The 16448-nt window shown below is 52.0% G+C and overlaps 1 protein-coding gene across 1 annotated transcript in view; it reads left to right on the top strand.

The window, feature by feature from the left end:
* Nucleotides 1-15839, top strand: part of LOC106888858 (LIM homeobox transcription factor 1-alpha-like) — a 32624-nt gene extending 16785 nt beyond the window's left edge. Inside the window, exon 4 of the mRNA XM_014943366.1 lies at nucleotides 15744-15839. Coding sequence (XP_014798852.1) covers nucleotides 15744-15753 — 10 coding nt within the window. The 3' untranslated portion in view covers nucleotides 15754-15839. The remainder of the gene's footprint in view (nucleotides 1-15743) is intronic.
* The last annotated feature ends 609 nt before the right edge of the window (nucleotides 15840-16448 follow it).

Below are 16448 nucleotides of genomic sequence, written 5' to 3'. Positions count from 1 at the left end.
GGGGGGGGGGGGGGGTGCTGGGGAGATGGTGTTTGAAGTAATTAGAGCTGCTCATTGGAGAGGGAGAAACTGCCAAGAGGGGTGGCAGTGGTATCTCGATGGGGTATCCTGCCCTGACGTGCTGCAGAACCCTCCTGCAGGCTCTGCCCAGCCCACCCCACCCCACTCCTCTTGGCCCTTCATCTCCCTGGGGGCTATGGTGATTAGTAAGCAGGGTAGTGAAAGCCTCACTTTCCCTGCTCCCCCCTATTCTGAAGACCCTCTTAGGTTACCTAAAGTCTGTCTTGTGGGGAGACCATACCATAGTCCTAGAGCTTGCCAGGTCCCTTGTGTTCTGCAGATGCTGGGGGTGACCCTGCGGAGGGACGCAGTGCCAGGAGGGGATGAGCCTGTCCTCTCTCTCCTGTGCCCCAGCCGTCATTTCTCAGGGGAAAAGGTGTTTTTTTTCTCATCTTCCCCCGACCAGACACTGCGAATCCCACTAAAACTTTTGACTGGGGCAGGGATTACGTGCTCAGGTTTCAGCCCTTGTCTGCGAGCGGTGTAAACTTTCTGCTGGAGCTCGAGTGACATTTTGTGGGAGATAGGAGAGTATTAAGTGTTGGTCCTTGCAGATAAAAATAGCCACTGGCCCGACGATGTTTTCTGTCGTCTTGTCACTGGTCTGACCCGCCTCCATCGCCTCCACGCTGGTCCTCCCGACGTGGTCTTTTCTTAGCATCGGGTGCTGGGGGCATCCACAGCCTGACCCGGTGCAATCCCACTCTCAGCATCCCCACCTGCCTGGTGCAGAGATGCTCCTTTTCTCCTGTAAGCATCCCAGCTCGGACAGTGCTGGGCTCTCAGTGTAGGCTGGAAGGAAAACCGGACTGGGAGCAGCAGGTCCCAGGTTTTGGTGTTCACAGGGGCTGGAAGCAAAGATTAGGAGAGGGTTCTTCACTGTGAGGGTGGTGGAGCACTGGAACAGGTTGCCCAGGGAGGTGGTTGAGGCCCCTTTCCTGGAGATATTCAAGGAGAGGCTCGACGAGGCCCTGGGCAACCTGGTCTAGTTGGGGGTGTCCCTGCTGACTGCGGGGAGGTCGGACTAGATGACCTTTGGAGGTCTCTGGGCAATTCTATGATTCTATGATATCCATCCTGCTCGCTGTGAGCCTGCTCTGAACCAGCACAGCATCCCCCTTCCCTCAAGGCTCAAAGGAAGGTGCTCGTGACTGCAAACCTCGCTGCGAACATCGGGGCTCTCCTGATTGCAGGAGTCCTCATGCGTGCACATGTGTCCGCCTGTCTGTTTTTCCCGTTGCTGTGTTTCAAAGCTGATGTTTTCATCCCGAGGTTATAGCCAGAGCTGGCTCAGGGCCCCTTAGCAGCATCGGCAGATCTGACTCTTGCTGCTCCAGAAACGCGGGGCTGGGGCCAGTCGAAAGGAAAGGGAAGGAGAAAGGAGGAGGAGGAGGAGGGAGCGGCAGGGTCTGGCTCACTGCTGAGCTGGGACCAGATCTGCTGCTGGGAGAGGCTCTCCCACCCCGCCTGCCCTGTGCCTTTCCTGGGCTCTGCTTCAGAGCAACATCCGCCCGCTCCACCTCTGAAAACAGCCAGCGTGGCTCTGGAAGAGCTTGTGTACAGCCAGTTTGAAGGCAGCAGGGACAATTTTTCCAGGCGTTGAGTCTTTCTTTCTAGTGGCTGGGCTAGGAAATCCCCAATCGTTGGCCTCTGTGGATTTGGCATCCTTTGAGGATGCCTCCGTTCCATCTGCTTGTTCTTCTGGTGTCCACCAGAGCATCGTTCTCCCTAAGTACCTCTTCGTGGACTTCCTAGCTGTGTGGTCAGGCTGCCTTCAATGCAACTTTTTAATTGCGGCCCCTAAATACCTTTCTCAAACGAGTGAAGGCTTTTGGGAACAGCATCTTTTCCAGATTCCCTTTGCAGTCTGCTTCAAGGCCCACCTGCCGCTGGGGAATTTATCATCTCACATGGTGTCATCCGTCGGCTGTAGCATCTCTCCCATCAGAAGTAAGGAACGAGGTCCTCGCGTATCTGGAGCCGAAGCGATGCAATGGCACTTGGCCACTTACAGTGGTGGGCGATTACTGAGCCCCTGCCAGGAATTCCTCCAGTGGGATTGGGAACGCTCTCGGGTGTTAAATTTGTCCTGCGGCGTGTAACCTCTAAGTAGAGCCCCTCGTGTTTTGTAACGGATCATATGATGCCGGCGATGGCAGCCGCCCGCCCTGCCTTTCAAGGTCAGCACTGAGCCAGGGGCTGGAGGGGCAGCTCCTGGCTGCAGCCTCGCCTGGCCACCAAGCCATCCCATAGGGCTCCTCTCCCTCCTGGATAAAGCCTCAGGAACTCAGGCTTGGGGACAGAGGCTGTTTTGTTCCCAGCCAGTGAGGGTGCTTCTTGAGTCTTGGGATCTCCCCTTGCAGGGTGTGCTCCTGGAATCAGCGTGGTGCTGGGATGCAAACCCTGCCCTCATCTGTCCTGCAACCCCATGAAGGGTTCCTGGTGTGCTGCCGACACGCTTGTCTTCACATCTGGAAACCACTGTCCCCTTCGCCAGAGCCTGTGCATCAGGTGTGGTTCCATCCCTCAGAGTTATACAGCATCATGCTAAGGACAGGAGCTTCCAACATACACATAGATGATATTCCCTTGCTCTTAGTGTCTTAAAATACCTCCCGGTAAGGACTTCATCTTGTATCCTTGAGGAGAACCGCTATGCAGGGATGGGTTGGCTGGCAGAGGGAAGTGCAGGGTTCTTGTCTTGGTGGACAACCAGCACAGTGATGCTGCTGCCTGCCCTGTCCCTTGCCTTCCTCGGAGGAAAGCATGGCCATCCCTGTGGGAAGAGTCTCCCACAGTCTTTATCAATAAATAAATGTTTTAGGCCTGTCATTGTATCAAGCAATTAGAAGGGATTTTTTGGACAGGTCGTTAAATAAGAATTAGCCAGGGTTTAAAATATTAATAGGCAATTGGCCCTTGCCAGTTCTCTTGTTACACAAATGTTTCATTTATGATTTGGACCCAAGTTGGGATGTGCTGAGAGATGCTCAGGCTGCAGCCTGCGCACCGGGGTTAACATGGTGCTCTCTCCTGCCAGAAAATAATAAAAGCCAGGGACTGTCTAGGGATCGTGCATGAAGGATTAGGAAGAGGATATGCATGGGCCTGTCTGCAGCTGGTTGAAGTCTAGCGCAGAGGGGTAAGCCTGGAAATCATTGCTTTCTGATGGCTGTGAGGGGGCCAGCATGGAAAAGGAGTTTGTCTCTTAAAACCTGGGGAGCTCTGCAGCCGACCGATGTGTTTAGTGGGAGGCAGCGAGTGGATCCTCTCTCCCTGAGAGGTGTCTGTGCTGGTTGGGAAGGAGGAAGCATCGTGGGGTGGATGCTTCTGCCTCCGCTTTCCAGGTGCTGCAGTTGTTCAGTCTAAGTGGAAGTTGCTGGGCTCTAGGGATTGGGTTTTTTTGGTGTAAATAGAGGATGCTGGGCTCTGGGGACGGGGATTCCTGATGTGAGCAGAGGACACTGGGCTCTGGGAACTGAGGTTTCTGGTGTGAGCAGAGGATGCTGAGCTCCAGGGACCAGGGTTTACCAGCTTTCTGCAGGATGTCCCATCAGATCTCTAGATTACGCTGGGAGTCTGGCTTCATCCACAGCATTATCTGCGGCTTTTTTGGTTTTTAAAGCTAAAGGTCCCACACTGAGGGGATTCAATGAAGTAGGAAGCAATTCCAGCTTTCTAGCTACAGGGAAAGCTGGAAGGTGCTCTGGTTTCGTAGTTGTTTGACTTCTTGATGTTGGCAGTGCTGTTTCCTGAGACAGTCACCTTGAGCCGGCTTGGGAAGCCGGAGTCACTGCTCTCCTGCTTAGCGAGTGTATGAAGATTTCCTAGCATCAGTTATTCAGCCTTAGGATTTACTTTGCAACCACCACGCTCATAGAAGGTGTCTGCTGGGATGGAGGCATCTGAATTCCCTAAGGCGAGTCAGAGCTTTATGGCCCTCACCCAAGAGAAGCACATTGCTTTTGTGGCAACTATTAATTGCTTCCTGAATTTAAAAAGCATAAACAAACTCGCTTGCCAGGGAACGAGTTACCCAGCGCATAAATGCTTTGCCATTAATGCGTGGCTGACCCTGACGATGATGTGAGGACCAGAAAGAGCTTTCAAAGAATTTACCAGAAACCATTTCAGGGGAGGTTGTGTGTTGTAAATCCTTAAATAATGGGATGGAGGGAATTAGATTAGATAATGGTTTGCAGAAACCGGGCACGATTCCCCATTGAGGATCTTGAGATCATTAGAAACATAGCGTGGTGAGGCGAGGCCCCCGCGCGTCCTTCTCCCAGCAACCGACGAGTGAGTTTACAACCTGGAAAACGAGATTATTGAAGGGTTGGTTTTACACACCGCCGTAACGAGCGGCGTTAGGGAGCGAAACGGGGCCCTGTTACATCCAAAGGTGCCTTGTAAAGCCGCAGCGGTTCCTGGAGGAGCAGCCTGGGTCGAAGATGCCCGCTGGACCCAGCACCCGTTGCAGTAGTTCCTGGGCACCTTGCAGCTTTGGCATGGGTGTCTTGAGCAGTCCTGTGCCCCTGCTGAGCTCACCCCAGCTTAGGGAGCCACTTCGGGGGGGCTTCTAGTGGCTATAGCAAGGGAGGTGGTGTCCTATCATGCTTTCATAATCTACCCTGATGTATGTCTGACTCTCTGCTCCTGCCATGAGTTGTCCTAAAGCTGTTGGCAGGTTTCTAGGGGGCCCCCTCCCCGCCAGCTCCCCAGCCCGTGGATGTGGCCGCTGAGCTATTTCACAGGGAGATGCTGGCGCGTGGGGCTGTTTGCTGCCTCCCCACTCCAGCAATGCTTTTCATTTGCTTGCTACCTCCTCTGGTTTGCCCTGTGCTGGAGGGATGGGGGTGGGTGAGCTTTAGGGAGGCTGGTGGCTTCCCGTGACAGATCTGCTTTTATCATCTGGGGCACGTGCTGGGTTTTCCACAGACGTTTGGAGATGGTGCCTGCTGCAAAGAACCGGGGAGCTGGGCAAACAGCGTTAAACCGCTCTCCTTTGAGAGGGCAGGCATGGGGAAAAAAAAAAAAAAAAAAAAAAAAGTGTTTCGCCTGAGGCAAAAAAGTATTTCCCAAATCCAATATCTATGCAATGAGGAGTCCTGCAGTGGGAATTGCGCATCCTTTCGTGGGGCAGCGCTTGCAGGGAAAGCAGTCAGCGGCCAGGATGCCTCGAGCCCTAATAATAGTCTTGCTGGCTGCCTGGGGCAGGGCACCGGTGCTTAAAAGATCAAATCTAGTGGCTGATATTTGGCTGCCTGTTGATGTCGGTGTAGTAGATCATGTCCGGCTTGTCCGTCTGTCCTGGGGCTGCCTGGCACATGTCTGGGTCGGTGATGTTTTCAGGATGACAGTGCTTGACACCAGGGAAGGTGTAGATCCAGATTAGCGTTGGTTTTGTGTGTGTTTTTTGCATCTCCACATTTCACTTTCTCCAGCAGAAGGACAGAGTTCAAAGGGGCTCTGGCCTTCCTGGAATAGGAAATGGCAGGATCCACCCTGGAGCCTTTTCTCCTCTTACCCAGAAGGGTCCCACCCCAGCTGAGAAGCCCTAAATCCAGCTGGGTGTGGAAATGGGGGTGGAAAGGTCCGTGTAAGGACCGTGCTTCATTCCTACCACTCACTCCAGTGCTGGTCATTCCCCAGCACGTGTGAGGTTGTGCTCGATCTGGGTCTGAGCTTGAGGTTTGTCTTTATTCTCCATTAGAAAGGGAGGAAAAGAAATTCAGGAGGCCCCAGTGAGATGGGTTTGAAGCAGGGCGGCTCTTGCTCCACGGAGCAGGCGCCGGCGTCCAATTTTCTGTCTCACTTTGTTTAATGGACCTTCGAACCCGTTGCGGAGCCGAGATTGCACAGGAGAACGCCCCGCCGACGGATTGCAGGGTCTTGCTTAACCCAGCGCTGCCGGGTTTCTCCCCACAGTTTACATGTGAGGTCTCAGCTTCACCTTTTCACCAGTGGGACGCTCCCCGGAGTGGGGAGCATTCCTTTGGGGGTGAGTTTGACTCAGCCTTGTAGGTGATTTCTGGTGACGTGTAGGTAGAGGTGGGAAGTACCTTGTGATGGCTCCAAGGATGGAGAGGTTGCTTTGAACTGTGTGCTAGAAATAAGTCCCCTGCTTTCTCCCTCTCAGGAGGTGGCTTAGAGGCACTTTTCCACAGTGGTGACACACAAGTCACTCTTTATCTTAACCACCCTGGGAGGTATCAGCTCAGAAGGTGTTCAATGGGTTGGCAGGTGGCATCATTAGGTTTCAGTGGTAACACACTGTGGAAGTAAGCAGGGAGACTTGCTCAGTGGTTGATTCCCTAACCAGAGGCTTCATATTGCTTTGATTTTGACTCTGTTCATCTCAGATGGTTTTTCTCCTGGTGGGTGTGCCTTCCCCACAGGCTTTCACAGTGGACTTGAGCAGGTGCAGGCTTTGGTTTTCTGCCTGTGAATACATGGCCTCCTGGTGTGGGGTGACAACACCGCCGTGTCTTGGCTTTGTGTGAGTCCTTTCCCACCTCTGCATTACACAGAGGGACAGTGGAGGCACCTGAGGGAGTAGGTGGATTTACTGTAGAAATCAAGGCACGGTGGCTGGGTGTGCTGCATCCATGGCCATGTGCCCACCACCCCTGCCCAGTGGGTCACATCTCCGCCCAGCTTTGGGGACCACTGGTCCCAGAGGCAGCGAGCACCCATCATGGATTTTTTTTTTTCTTCTGGGAAACAGGACCAATGAAACACAACATCCATGTTTGCAAGACAACTCTGGAAGAGGAGGTGTGGAGGTGCTCGGGATGCAGCTTGCGATGGGGCTGGGGCGAGTTTTGGAGGCTTGGAGTCCCCTTCTCACTCATGCTGCTGGGAAAGGCTGTTTTTATCCGGCATTTTCCACCTCTCTGGAGGGTGAGGGGTCCCCCCGGCCTGCCCCAGCCGCCAGCAGGGCTGTGCAGGCAGGAGGCGGGCAGGGAAAAGGAAAGGAGGAGAGGATAACGCCCCGGCTGCGGGCCTTGGCCATTTCTGGATGAGTAGGTCATCTGGGTGTGGGAGGAGAGCCGGTGTCCAAGCCAGCCCGGAGAGGCTGAGGTTGGGTGTATGTGCGATTTGGGGGAAAGTGAGAAGAGATTTCTTAGACGAGAGGAATGCGAGTTTCCTCCTTCGCATATGTCTCCTGTTCTTCCAGTTTGCAACAAAAGTCATCAAATTGCCCAAGACCTGGCAGCAAGGACAGCCCGAGAACAGCCCACAAATCACAGGAAAGCATCTCCCCTCCTCCCTGCCTGCCTCCAGATACTTGTGCATCAGGAACCACTTTAATCCCCCTTTGGGTGATAAAACTCCTGCCCCTTCCTGAGGCCGGACGGCTGCACAGCCCAGAGCCTCCGGAGCTTGTGCAAGCTTTGGCACCAGTCCTGGCAGGTTAGAAATCTGGGTTTCCCTTTAATTGGCTGTCCTGGGAAGAACTAGGGTGCTCCAACATCAGGGGTGGCAGCAGCTATTTGGAGGACCACCGTGATGTGGCTGGTGTGACTTTCCTTGTCCCCAGGCAGTGGGGACAAGTGGCAATGACTCAGGTCCTACTTGGTCCACCTGAATTACTGGGCACTGGGAGAGGAGACAGCAGCTCCCAAGGATGCCCAGCCATGGGGCATCAGAGTTTGGGGGTGTAGGGCTCCAGCTGAGAGGCTGAAGAGCAGTTGCGTCTCAGGATGAAGGGTGCTCTTAACAAGCCTGGCCATTTCCTTGCAATTCTGCCAGCTGCTGGGGCTTTTTTGGCAGAAAGAGCTGTTGGTGAATAGAGCTGCAGAGATCAGGTGAGCCTTTCTGAGCTCCCCTGTTCACCCCGTACATCATGGGGATGGGCAAAGTCCCTCCTGCCTTTGTCATTACAAGGTTAGGATTGCTGCTGAAGGGGTGTTTCATGCTGTTTCAACTGTCTCACTTGAGGCTCCAGAGCCTCAGGGATGTTATTTTTTCCTACAAGGCACTACCCCACCCTACCAGCATGACCTTCAGATCGCCAGTGTGCGGTGCTGGTCCTTCTTCAGCTCTTCCGATGAAATCTTGCAGATTGCCCCACTCTGAGCCGCTCACGGACAAGACTTGGTTTGCAGGGGACCCAGTGGGCTTCCTTTGCCTGCCCAACACTCTGCTCCCACACCAAGCTACTTCTTTGCTTCCCTGTTCCCACCTTCCTCTTCCCATCACAGCATCTGCTCTGGATGTGTTTCCCGTGGACTGCAGAAGCTATGGTTTTCCAAGCTGAATTTCCTTTGGGTTGGTTTTGGTTTTTTTTTTTGATCTCTCCAGGGTCCCCCTTCAGATTGTTTTGCTCTATTCCATCCTGTCCAGTTTATTAGCTCCTACTACTGTTATTAATATGCTAATTAGTCCCTAATTGCAGTTGCCAATGAAGATGTCAGATAGGGCTGATACTAACCATGATCTTTCACACCATTATTTTTCTCTAAATTCTGCAGAATACTCCGTACCTCTCCCATCATCTTGATTATTTTATCTGGTTTGGTTTCACAGAGGGATGCTCACGCCTGTGTGAATGTGATTGCTCCCCTAGTAAAGACTCGCTGAGAAGCCGCATAGGGTGGTTTATGAAACCCCCAGGGCCAGGCTGCCGATGGGTGTAGCTCTGGGAGGTGTTTCATGGCTGGTCCCAAGGTCTCATCTCAAAGGCAGGATGCGTGCTTTGCTTTCCGTGGCAGCCCCCTTGGGAGGCAGAAGCAAAAGGACTTTGGAAAGTTTAAGAGTGACATTTGCCATCCCGCCTATACACTCAACCCTCTGGCTGCTCGGGTGTTGTGCAAAGGTCTTCCATGCCTATAAATAGGCAGAGAGGTAGGCAAAGAGATGGTGAGATGGGATGAAGACAGGCGGCGAGCCAGCGTTGGCCGGTATCTGGAGCTCTCATCGCCTTCGTGCGCAGAAGAGGTGCAGTTTGTTCCGGCCAAGCTGCTCTCATCAGGCAAAGTTTGCCCCCGCAGAGCCTATTTTTGAACACACACACACACACACACGCACCCTTTGGTTACCTTTTGGAGGTGCCACAAAGAACCAGGACCAGCTTATGGCGAAGTGCCGCGGCGCTGCTGCGGGACATCGAGCCACGTGCTTCGAATAGCTCTGTGCAGACGTGGCCTATGGAGATGAAATGTGGCTCTTGACTGATTGCGAATAAATCAGGGTCAGGAGCTTGAATGCCGGCCAAGAAACCCAAAGGGATAAAATATAGCCTCTCTACAGACTGTTAGCAAACAGCACGTGGGCTGAGATCTGCTAGATAAATTTATGCGCTGTGAATTGTTCACCCAGCTGTAGTGAAGGATGGACAGACCCACGGAGAACTAATAACCATATGTGGTTGGACATGCCTTCAGTGCTGACCTTTAGAGGGTTCAGCATGGCTGGGAGGTGACACGGTGACGTCTTCTTAGGGATGTCACTAGGAGGGAATGGATGCACGTGTTGCTCGACGCGAGGGAGGGGGACTCAGGCTGCCTCTGCCCTGCATGTCCAGGACACAGGCTGGCAAAATAAATTAATACTCCTGACCTTGGTTTTCCCATCATGTCATTTGAAATGAATTGAGGATGAATACTGGCCTCTTCGCCTTTGCCTGCTCATTTCTGAGCTTGTGGGACTCACTGGCCTGAGAGCCCATCCCTGATGCAGCCCTGGGAGATCGGTTTAAAATGGGAGGAGATAATGGGGAAATAGTGAAAAGGCGGGATTCTTCCCCAATCCCAGGGGGTGGCCACAGGGCCTCCAGCACCCGCTGTCACCCATTTTATTTGAACACCAGGAGCTGGCAGCAGTGCCCCAGCCACAGGGGCTGCCTCCTCTTGCTTGCCCCAAAGCCCTTGTAGCTGCAAAGAGAAACATCGCCTTCACGTTGGGATGAAATGTCCTGGCGGCAGAACCAGCTCCAGGCAGACCAACTTAATGAGCCTTTGGGCTTGGTTCAACTGCTTTAAACCGGAGAGATGGGCCTGAGCCCAAAGCGTGGAGCCAAATGGCCTCGTACTCATCCAAGCTGCAGACAAGCGTGAGCGGTTTGTGGCTGGTCCCTCCTTTCTCTAACCAGGCATCTGCTTCCCGCCCTCCGCCCCGGGACACTGGATGTGTGCGTGTTGTCATCGGATGGGACCAGCTTATATATTGACATCTTGTATGTCAACACCTTATATATCAACATTTCTGTCCTGGCTTTAGCTCATTTTGGGGGGGGGTGGGACCCAGCACCCCTGTGGGTACCAGACCCTGTGCCCCAGGTCTGGCTATGGGAGGGCAGCCTGTCTCTTTCCTTGTCTCATTTTCCCCCAGCGCTGCAGGGGGGGGCCTGAAAGGCCTTTAGAAAGGCCTTTAGAAAGGCCTGCAGTGACAGGACGAGGGGCAATGGCTTCAAGCTGGAAGGGAACAGATTTAGATTGGAGATTAGGAGAGGGTTCTTTACTGTGAGGGTGGTGGAGCACTGGAACAGGTTGCCCAGGGAGGTGGTTGAGGCCCCTTCCCTGGAGATATTCAAGGAGAGGCTTGACGAGGCCCTGGGCAACCTGGTCTAGTTGGGGGTGTCCCTGCTGACTGCGGGGAGGTCAGACTAGATGATCTTTGGAGGTCCCTTCCGGCCTGGGCAATTCTATGATTCTATGAATTCCCCTGGCTGAGATTCAGGGAAATGGGGGGAAAATAATACCCCATGGTTTGGGGGAAAAAGCATTTCTTCCAGATGCTGGGCCACTCCTGGGCTGTGCTGGGCAACCCGCCTTCCCTAAGCTTCGAGGGTATCGAGAGGGCTGTGGACTATCTGTTTGCTGGGATTTGCAGCATTGTTTTGAGGTTGAGAGCTGGATAAAGAGGCTTTTCCCAGGCTGGGCGTCCCTGGCAGCCTGGTAGTCCTCTCTGGGGTGGACTGGTCGCTAGCCATGCTCAGCGTCTCTCCTGCACTATTGCAGCAGGGAAGTCCACGTCTCGGCCCCAGCAGACTGCAGATGGGGACTCCCACCTTGGTGGCTAATCCAGCAGTCCCCCCCTTTACCGCCCCCCCTGCGTCTTTGCCTTGGGCTGTGACTTTTGACACGGGCAGGACACATTTAGCAGTGTGCTCTGAATGCTCCGCCAGTGGTGATCCAGAGGGTTGTGAGCTGTGGGGCTGTGTCACAGCTCCTGCCAGAGTGACACCAGAGCTGGCATCACCATCCCAGCCATTGCAGGGGACCCTCGTCCCAGCAGATGCCAGGGGCAGGTAAGAGCCACCAACAGCTGATGTGGCTCTCCATGTGCAGGGAGAAGGATCCTCACCGTGACTGGTGATTCAGTATTCTCATTTGGTTTTTTTCAAAGTTATTTAGACTGCATCGGAGCAAAGAGCAGCAAGTTTTTAACACTGACTGATTTTTCCTCTGAGATGTCTTTCCTTGCTCCCTGTGGCAATGAGGATTTTGACAAAGCCTCCCAAGGAAACCACAAATATAACCCAGAGCAATGCAATCAGTGTGAAAAAGCGTGATGTGGTGCTTAGGTTGGACGTGCCCATTTCTTTTGGTGAGGCAGCTTGGGAAAGCCCAGCACTACACAGGCAAACCCTAAAGACATTTTGAGGGAAAAGAAAAAAGAAAAAAAAGAAAAACTTCCTTTTTTTTTTTTTTTTTTTTTCTTCATTTAAAGGATGTGATTTTGCAAGCAGCTGTCATGGTGGTCCTTTGCTCTGTGGCCAAACAGCTCAGTGTGTACTCCTTTATCATCAGGGTCTAGTCCATCCCTTAAAAAAAAGCATCTGCCAGCTTTTCCAGAGAGCAAATGTTGCCAGGGCAGGCAGGAGAAGTGTGCCCACGCTGCTGCCCAAATCTGCTTGCTTATCACACACCAAGCAAAAGAGCAGAGCTAGAAGTGACTGCCCAACACCTGAGTACAGGGAGAGGGGTGTCTTTCTTACCCCAGCCCTGCCCCAACCAGCTGGTGTGTTTAGTGTTTCAGTGAAAGAAATGAGACTTCTGCTGGGGATGGGTGGCTTTAGGGGTTAATTATCTAACCTACTACCTGGACACATTTGTTACTCCCGTTGGTGGCATTTGCGGTCTCCCTTTGTTGCAATCATTAGGTTCCAGAGTGAACAATAGGCACGGGGTAGTTTACACTTGTCTTAAATATGAAGGGACTCCCCAGCTTTAATTGAATACCCTTCAAAGATGGTGCTTTCTAGCTGGGAAGTTTAGCAGCATCATTTTTGCTGTTGTGTTCCAGAGGGTACTGCTGGAGGTTTGCAGAGCCCTGCCTGGATGTTGGTGCCCCGTGGGCTCCTGTCCTATGGGCTTCATCTATTAGCACGTGTTTTGGGGCCAGGAGAACCTTCTTCTGGCTGAAGGCGTTGAGCCGTCTTCCGCGAGGGGTTCGCAGCTAATTGGTACAATCAATATTTGTTTTGCAAATGCAATTGGAGGGAAAGAGAGATTGAGCGCGCCAGAAATTCAATTGACCTGTAAAAACAGATACTGTGTAAAGGGAATCCTTTCCCTGCCAAGCAAATATTTAGAAAGGAGAAGCAATAAAATGAATAAGCAACAAAGTAATATCCTGCCTCCCCGGCTGCAGGAGGCTGCTGGGAAGGGCTGCTGCCCCCAACGCTGTGATAACCCCGAGCAGACGAGTGGTAGGAGCCTGTTTCCTAGAGAAAGCATGTTTGCTTTTACCATCTAATCCATCAAAAGCTCACCCCGGTGCCTCGGCAGCGCTGGTACCCGTCTCAGGTAGCCCAGCAAGCTGGGTACCAGCCCCACATCCCTACAGCAGTGACTGCAGCATGAGCCTGGTGGTGGTACAGGGGGTTTTCCTGCCCCTTTGTCTCTCCTCGTAGGGGTCTCTGTTCCTGAATCCCTGCGCAGCCTCCTCCGGTGCCCCAGTGATGGGAGCACACTGGGGAGGTCTGTGAGGGGCACGGGTGCTGTGGGGTGCAAGGGGCGTATGGGGTAGAGCATCAATGGTTCGTGTCTGGAAGGAAATTCCAGTGCACCTTGGTGAGGAAATCAAAATGGATAAGGAAAAAAAAAAACCCCAAAGGGTTTTTTTCAGATCAGAACGCTCCAGAAAAATGTTTTGGGTAGGGAGAGATGGGGTCCAGCCAGAGCTTTTGCCAAGTGGGAGCAGAGTGCTGGGGTTTCTCTTTTTCAGGTTGTTCAGTATCCCTGGGCACAGCCCATTGGTACCCCAGTGACTTGAAACAGAAAGATGTGCTTGAGCTTGTGTCTGAATTGAAAAACCTCTGTGGAAAACAAAGATTTTTCAGGAAAAAAAGCCCATATAACGCATGTACATACGTGTCTTTACAAATATATATATATATATATAAAAAAAACAATAGAGCAAGTAGAAGGAAGGGAAATTATTTTATGGGAAAAATCCCAACGAGCTCCGGCACTGAGCACCTTTAGGCCAGTTCGGAGCCTTCTGAGCATCTTCCCCCCATGATGGATACTGATCCCTCCTACTCATGTCAGGATCTGAGAGGACTTCTCATTTACTGACATCAATTAGAACCTTTTTTGGGGATGTTCTTGGCTACCAAAGCCACCTTGAAGTGCAGTCACTACACAGAAATCAAAAAGAGATTTAGATTTGCATTGGTGTAATACTGAATTTTCAAGAGAACGTTGGCTAAAAACATGGGCTTCCCTCCCAAACTTCCCCAGACCGAGGAGGAAAAACCTCTAGAGAAGCAAGTGAATTTTAAACACTTGGTAAGTTTTTCTGAGGTTTTATCCCTGCTTATTAAGAGACTGAGCTCCTCTAGGATGCTCAATACCTTTGGGGAGCTGATGCTCAGACCCAGGAAAGGCAGAGCAGCTCCGCATCTCCACACGAGATGTCATTTGGGAGCAAGTGGCTTGCTGGCATCCCTGTCGATGAGCTGCCCATCCTGGCTGCCCATTGCCAGGCTGACTCTGCCGATACGTCCCTGGGCCACCGATGGCATGAGAAAACCCCCTGTGCGCCGTCATCTGTTAGTGCAGCCCTGTCTTGAGTGCCATCGAGGTTACAAAATGTGCCCCAAGCATTCTTTTTCTCCTGAAACCTCAGCCCAAGAGCGCACGCTAGAAGAGAGCTGCAACATGAACTCAGTGGAGGAGGCGGAGGGGGGAAAAGATGGCTTAAATTTAATGTCTTTTTAGATGAATATTTCCCTTCATTCCAGAGCATATTCCTCTGGCATTTCCAGCGCTCTTGTTTAGCTGAGTAGTTAACAAACTTCATCGAAACACATGTTATAGTGCTCTCTAGTGCACGGAGCTATGAATGAAGGATGCCTCTTTTGAGATATCTCGATGTGCAGCGCAGCTTTTGCTCCGGAGCAGCCCGTTAAACCGCAACAGCTGCTTCCCATTGTGGAAATGCTATTGAAAAAAAAAAAAAAAAAAACCACAACAAAACCCCATCCCAACAACTTGGCAACACGCACAGATGATATTTATGCAGAACCCTGCGTGAGGGTGAGCTGGGGCACAGGGAAATAAAAGATAAGGCAAGAAATAACCCAGCCGGGAGACTGATATCTCCCCGCCGGCAGCGCCCGGTTTGCTCCCGCCGATCTCTGTTTGCCGAGCTGGGCTGAAGCAGCTGGTCTCTGCGTCCGACTTAAGTTTGCTCTGTTTAGCTTTTATACAGCCGAGCGATTTTTATAGCCACCGGAGCGCCGGGAAGCTCGACAGGATATTGGTGGCCTCCTAATGAGAGTTTTGCCGTGTTGGCACGTCGGCACGAACGCCCCGTGAATTTTAAACGCCTGGGAAACAGCCTCTCCTGCGGCCCCATCCCCGGAGCCCTTGGGGGGAACCTGGGTTTTCTGTTTAATAAAGGAAAAGGCAAGCCTTGGTAGTAGCCTAGGAGACTCGAGAGCAGCCGGGAGCCCCAGCGTCAGGGCTGGACCCAGTGCACATCCACCCGTACCGACCTCGATGGTGATGCTCCGGGAAAGCCCTCCAAAAGCCAAGGGAGCCTGTGCTGCCCTGGGCAGTTGGGGATTTGAATCATCCTGAGCGTGAGGTCGGACTGGTGGGACCAGGCTGGATGTGGACTTGGTCCCCTGGATTTGCCTGATCCCTTTTTGAACTTGGCATAAGGTGGATATAAATTTATGGCATCACTGGAGGTCCCCAGCCCTTCCTCTGCTGGGAGCGGGGCTGGCTTGGATGCTCGATCAGATTGTTCAGGGCTGAGGCAAGTCCAGTGCTGGCTATCCCCGAGGAAGGAGATTTCACAACTTCTCCACTTGATCTGAATGCACTTTGTTTTCCTTTTTTTTTTTTTTGTTTGTAACCCACCTTTTGAAATTCGGAATGGAAAATAGAAAGATTTTAATTGTTGGTTTTCTTTCTATTTTCATTTTCCGTCACAGGAGGTTTACAAAAAAATCAGAGGCAAATGTAATGACTTGTAAGAGGGGGTACCCTAAGCTGGAACAGAATGAAAATTGTTCCTCCCCCCACAGTGGTAAAGCACATCGAAAAAACAGCAGGTGTATAAAATCCCCAAAGGGGTAGGAAAACCAGCCTGCAGGATTTTTTAGCCAGGATTTCTGTTTCTTGTAAAGCCAAAAAAAAAAAAAAAAAAAAAAAAGTTTCAAGATCATCACGTTTTATCCACAAAATGAAAGACACAAACAGCATTTCCTTCTCTCCTAGTTATTCCTGACCTGCTTAAAAGCCAGCCAAATCAGGGTGGTGGCGGCGATGGCACATCCTCTTGCTCCTGGTGACTCTGCTTTTCCATCATTTGCCTCCCCATTAATCTCAGTACAAACAAAGGCTCTGAAGAGACAAGCTGAAAAGCTCCTGGGGGTACGTTTAAATCAGTCCTTTCTAATAATGTCTGTCGACCTCTCTGTGGAAGCACTGCTCCCCAAGGAAAGGACATGGAGCCGCGGCAGCGTGCTGAAATATGGTGGGGTGTAATTAATTCTGACCTCTGGCTCCCGCTCACTCACTCTCAATATTAAATTTGACTAGTGATATTGTGGTTTTTCAATTATCCTTGTTTTCTTGGGGGCATGGTGTGGGAGGAGGGGGTCGCTGCTTGAAATTTGGCTTGGTGGGAGATGCATCGGCTGGGATGCAGAACTGCCATGCCATGGGCTGGGACCAATCCTTGAATCATGTCCATTGGGATGCTCCTGAAGTCAGTAGAGGGTTTTTATCAGACTCTCCGATGGCCTGGAGGAGACTCAGAGCCATCAGCTCCTATAGGACCTTGTTGGTGAAAGTCTTCTTAGTATATCCTTGATCAGAAATAGAGCAACTTAAAGCAGCTTTAGAAGCCGTGCACTTGCTTGACCTTTTATTTTGGTGTAGAGAAGGCTTGAGGGTTGCTAGTGTATTTTGGCAGCGGCT

Source organism: Calidris pugnax, unplaced genomic scaffold (assembly GCF_001431845.1).
Source record: "Calidris pugnax isolate Ruff unplaced genomic scaffold, ASM143184v1 scaffold63, whole genome shotgun sequence".
Classification (NCBI taxonomy): Eukaryota; Metazoa; Chordata; class Aves; order Charadriiformes; family Scolopacidae; genus Calidris; species Calidris pugnax.
This window is presented reverse-complemented; position numbering and strand designations above follow the sequence as displayed.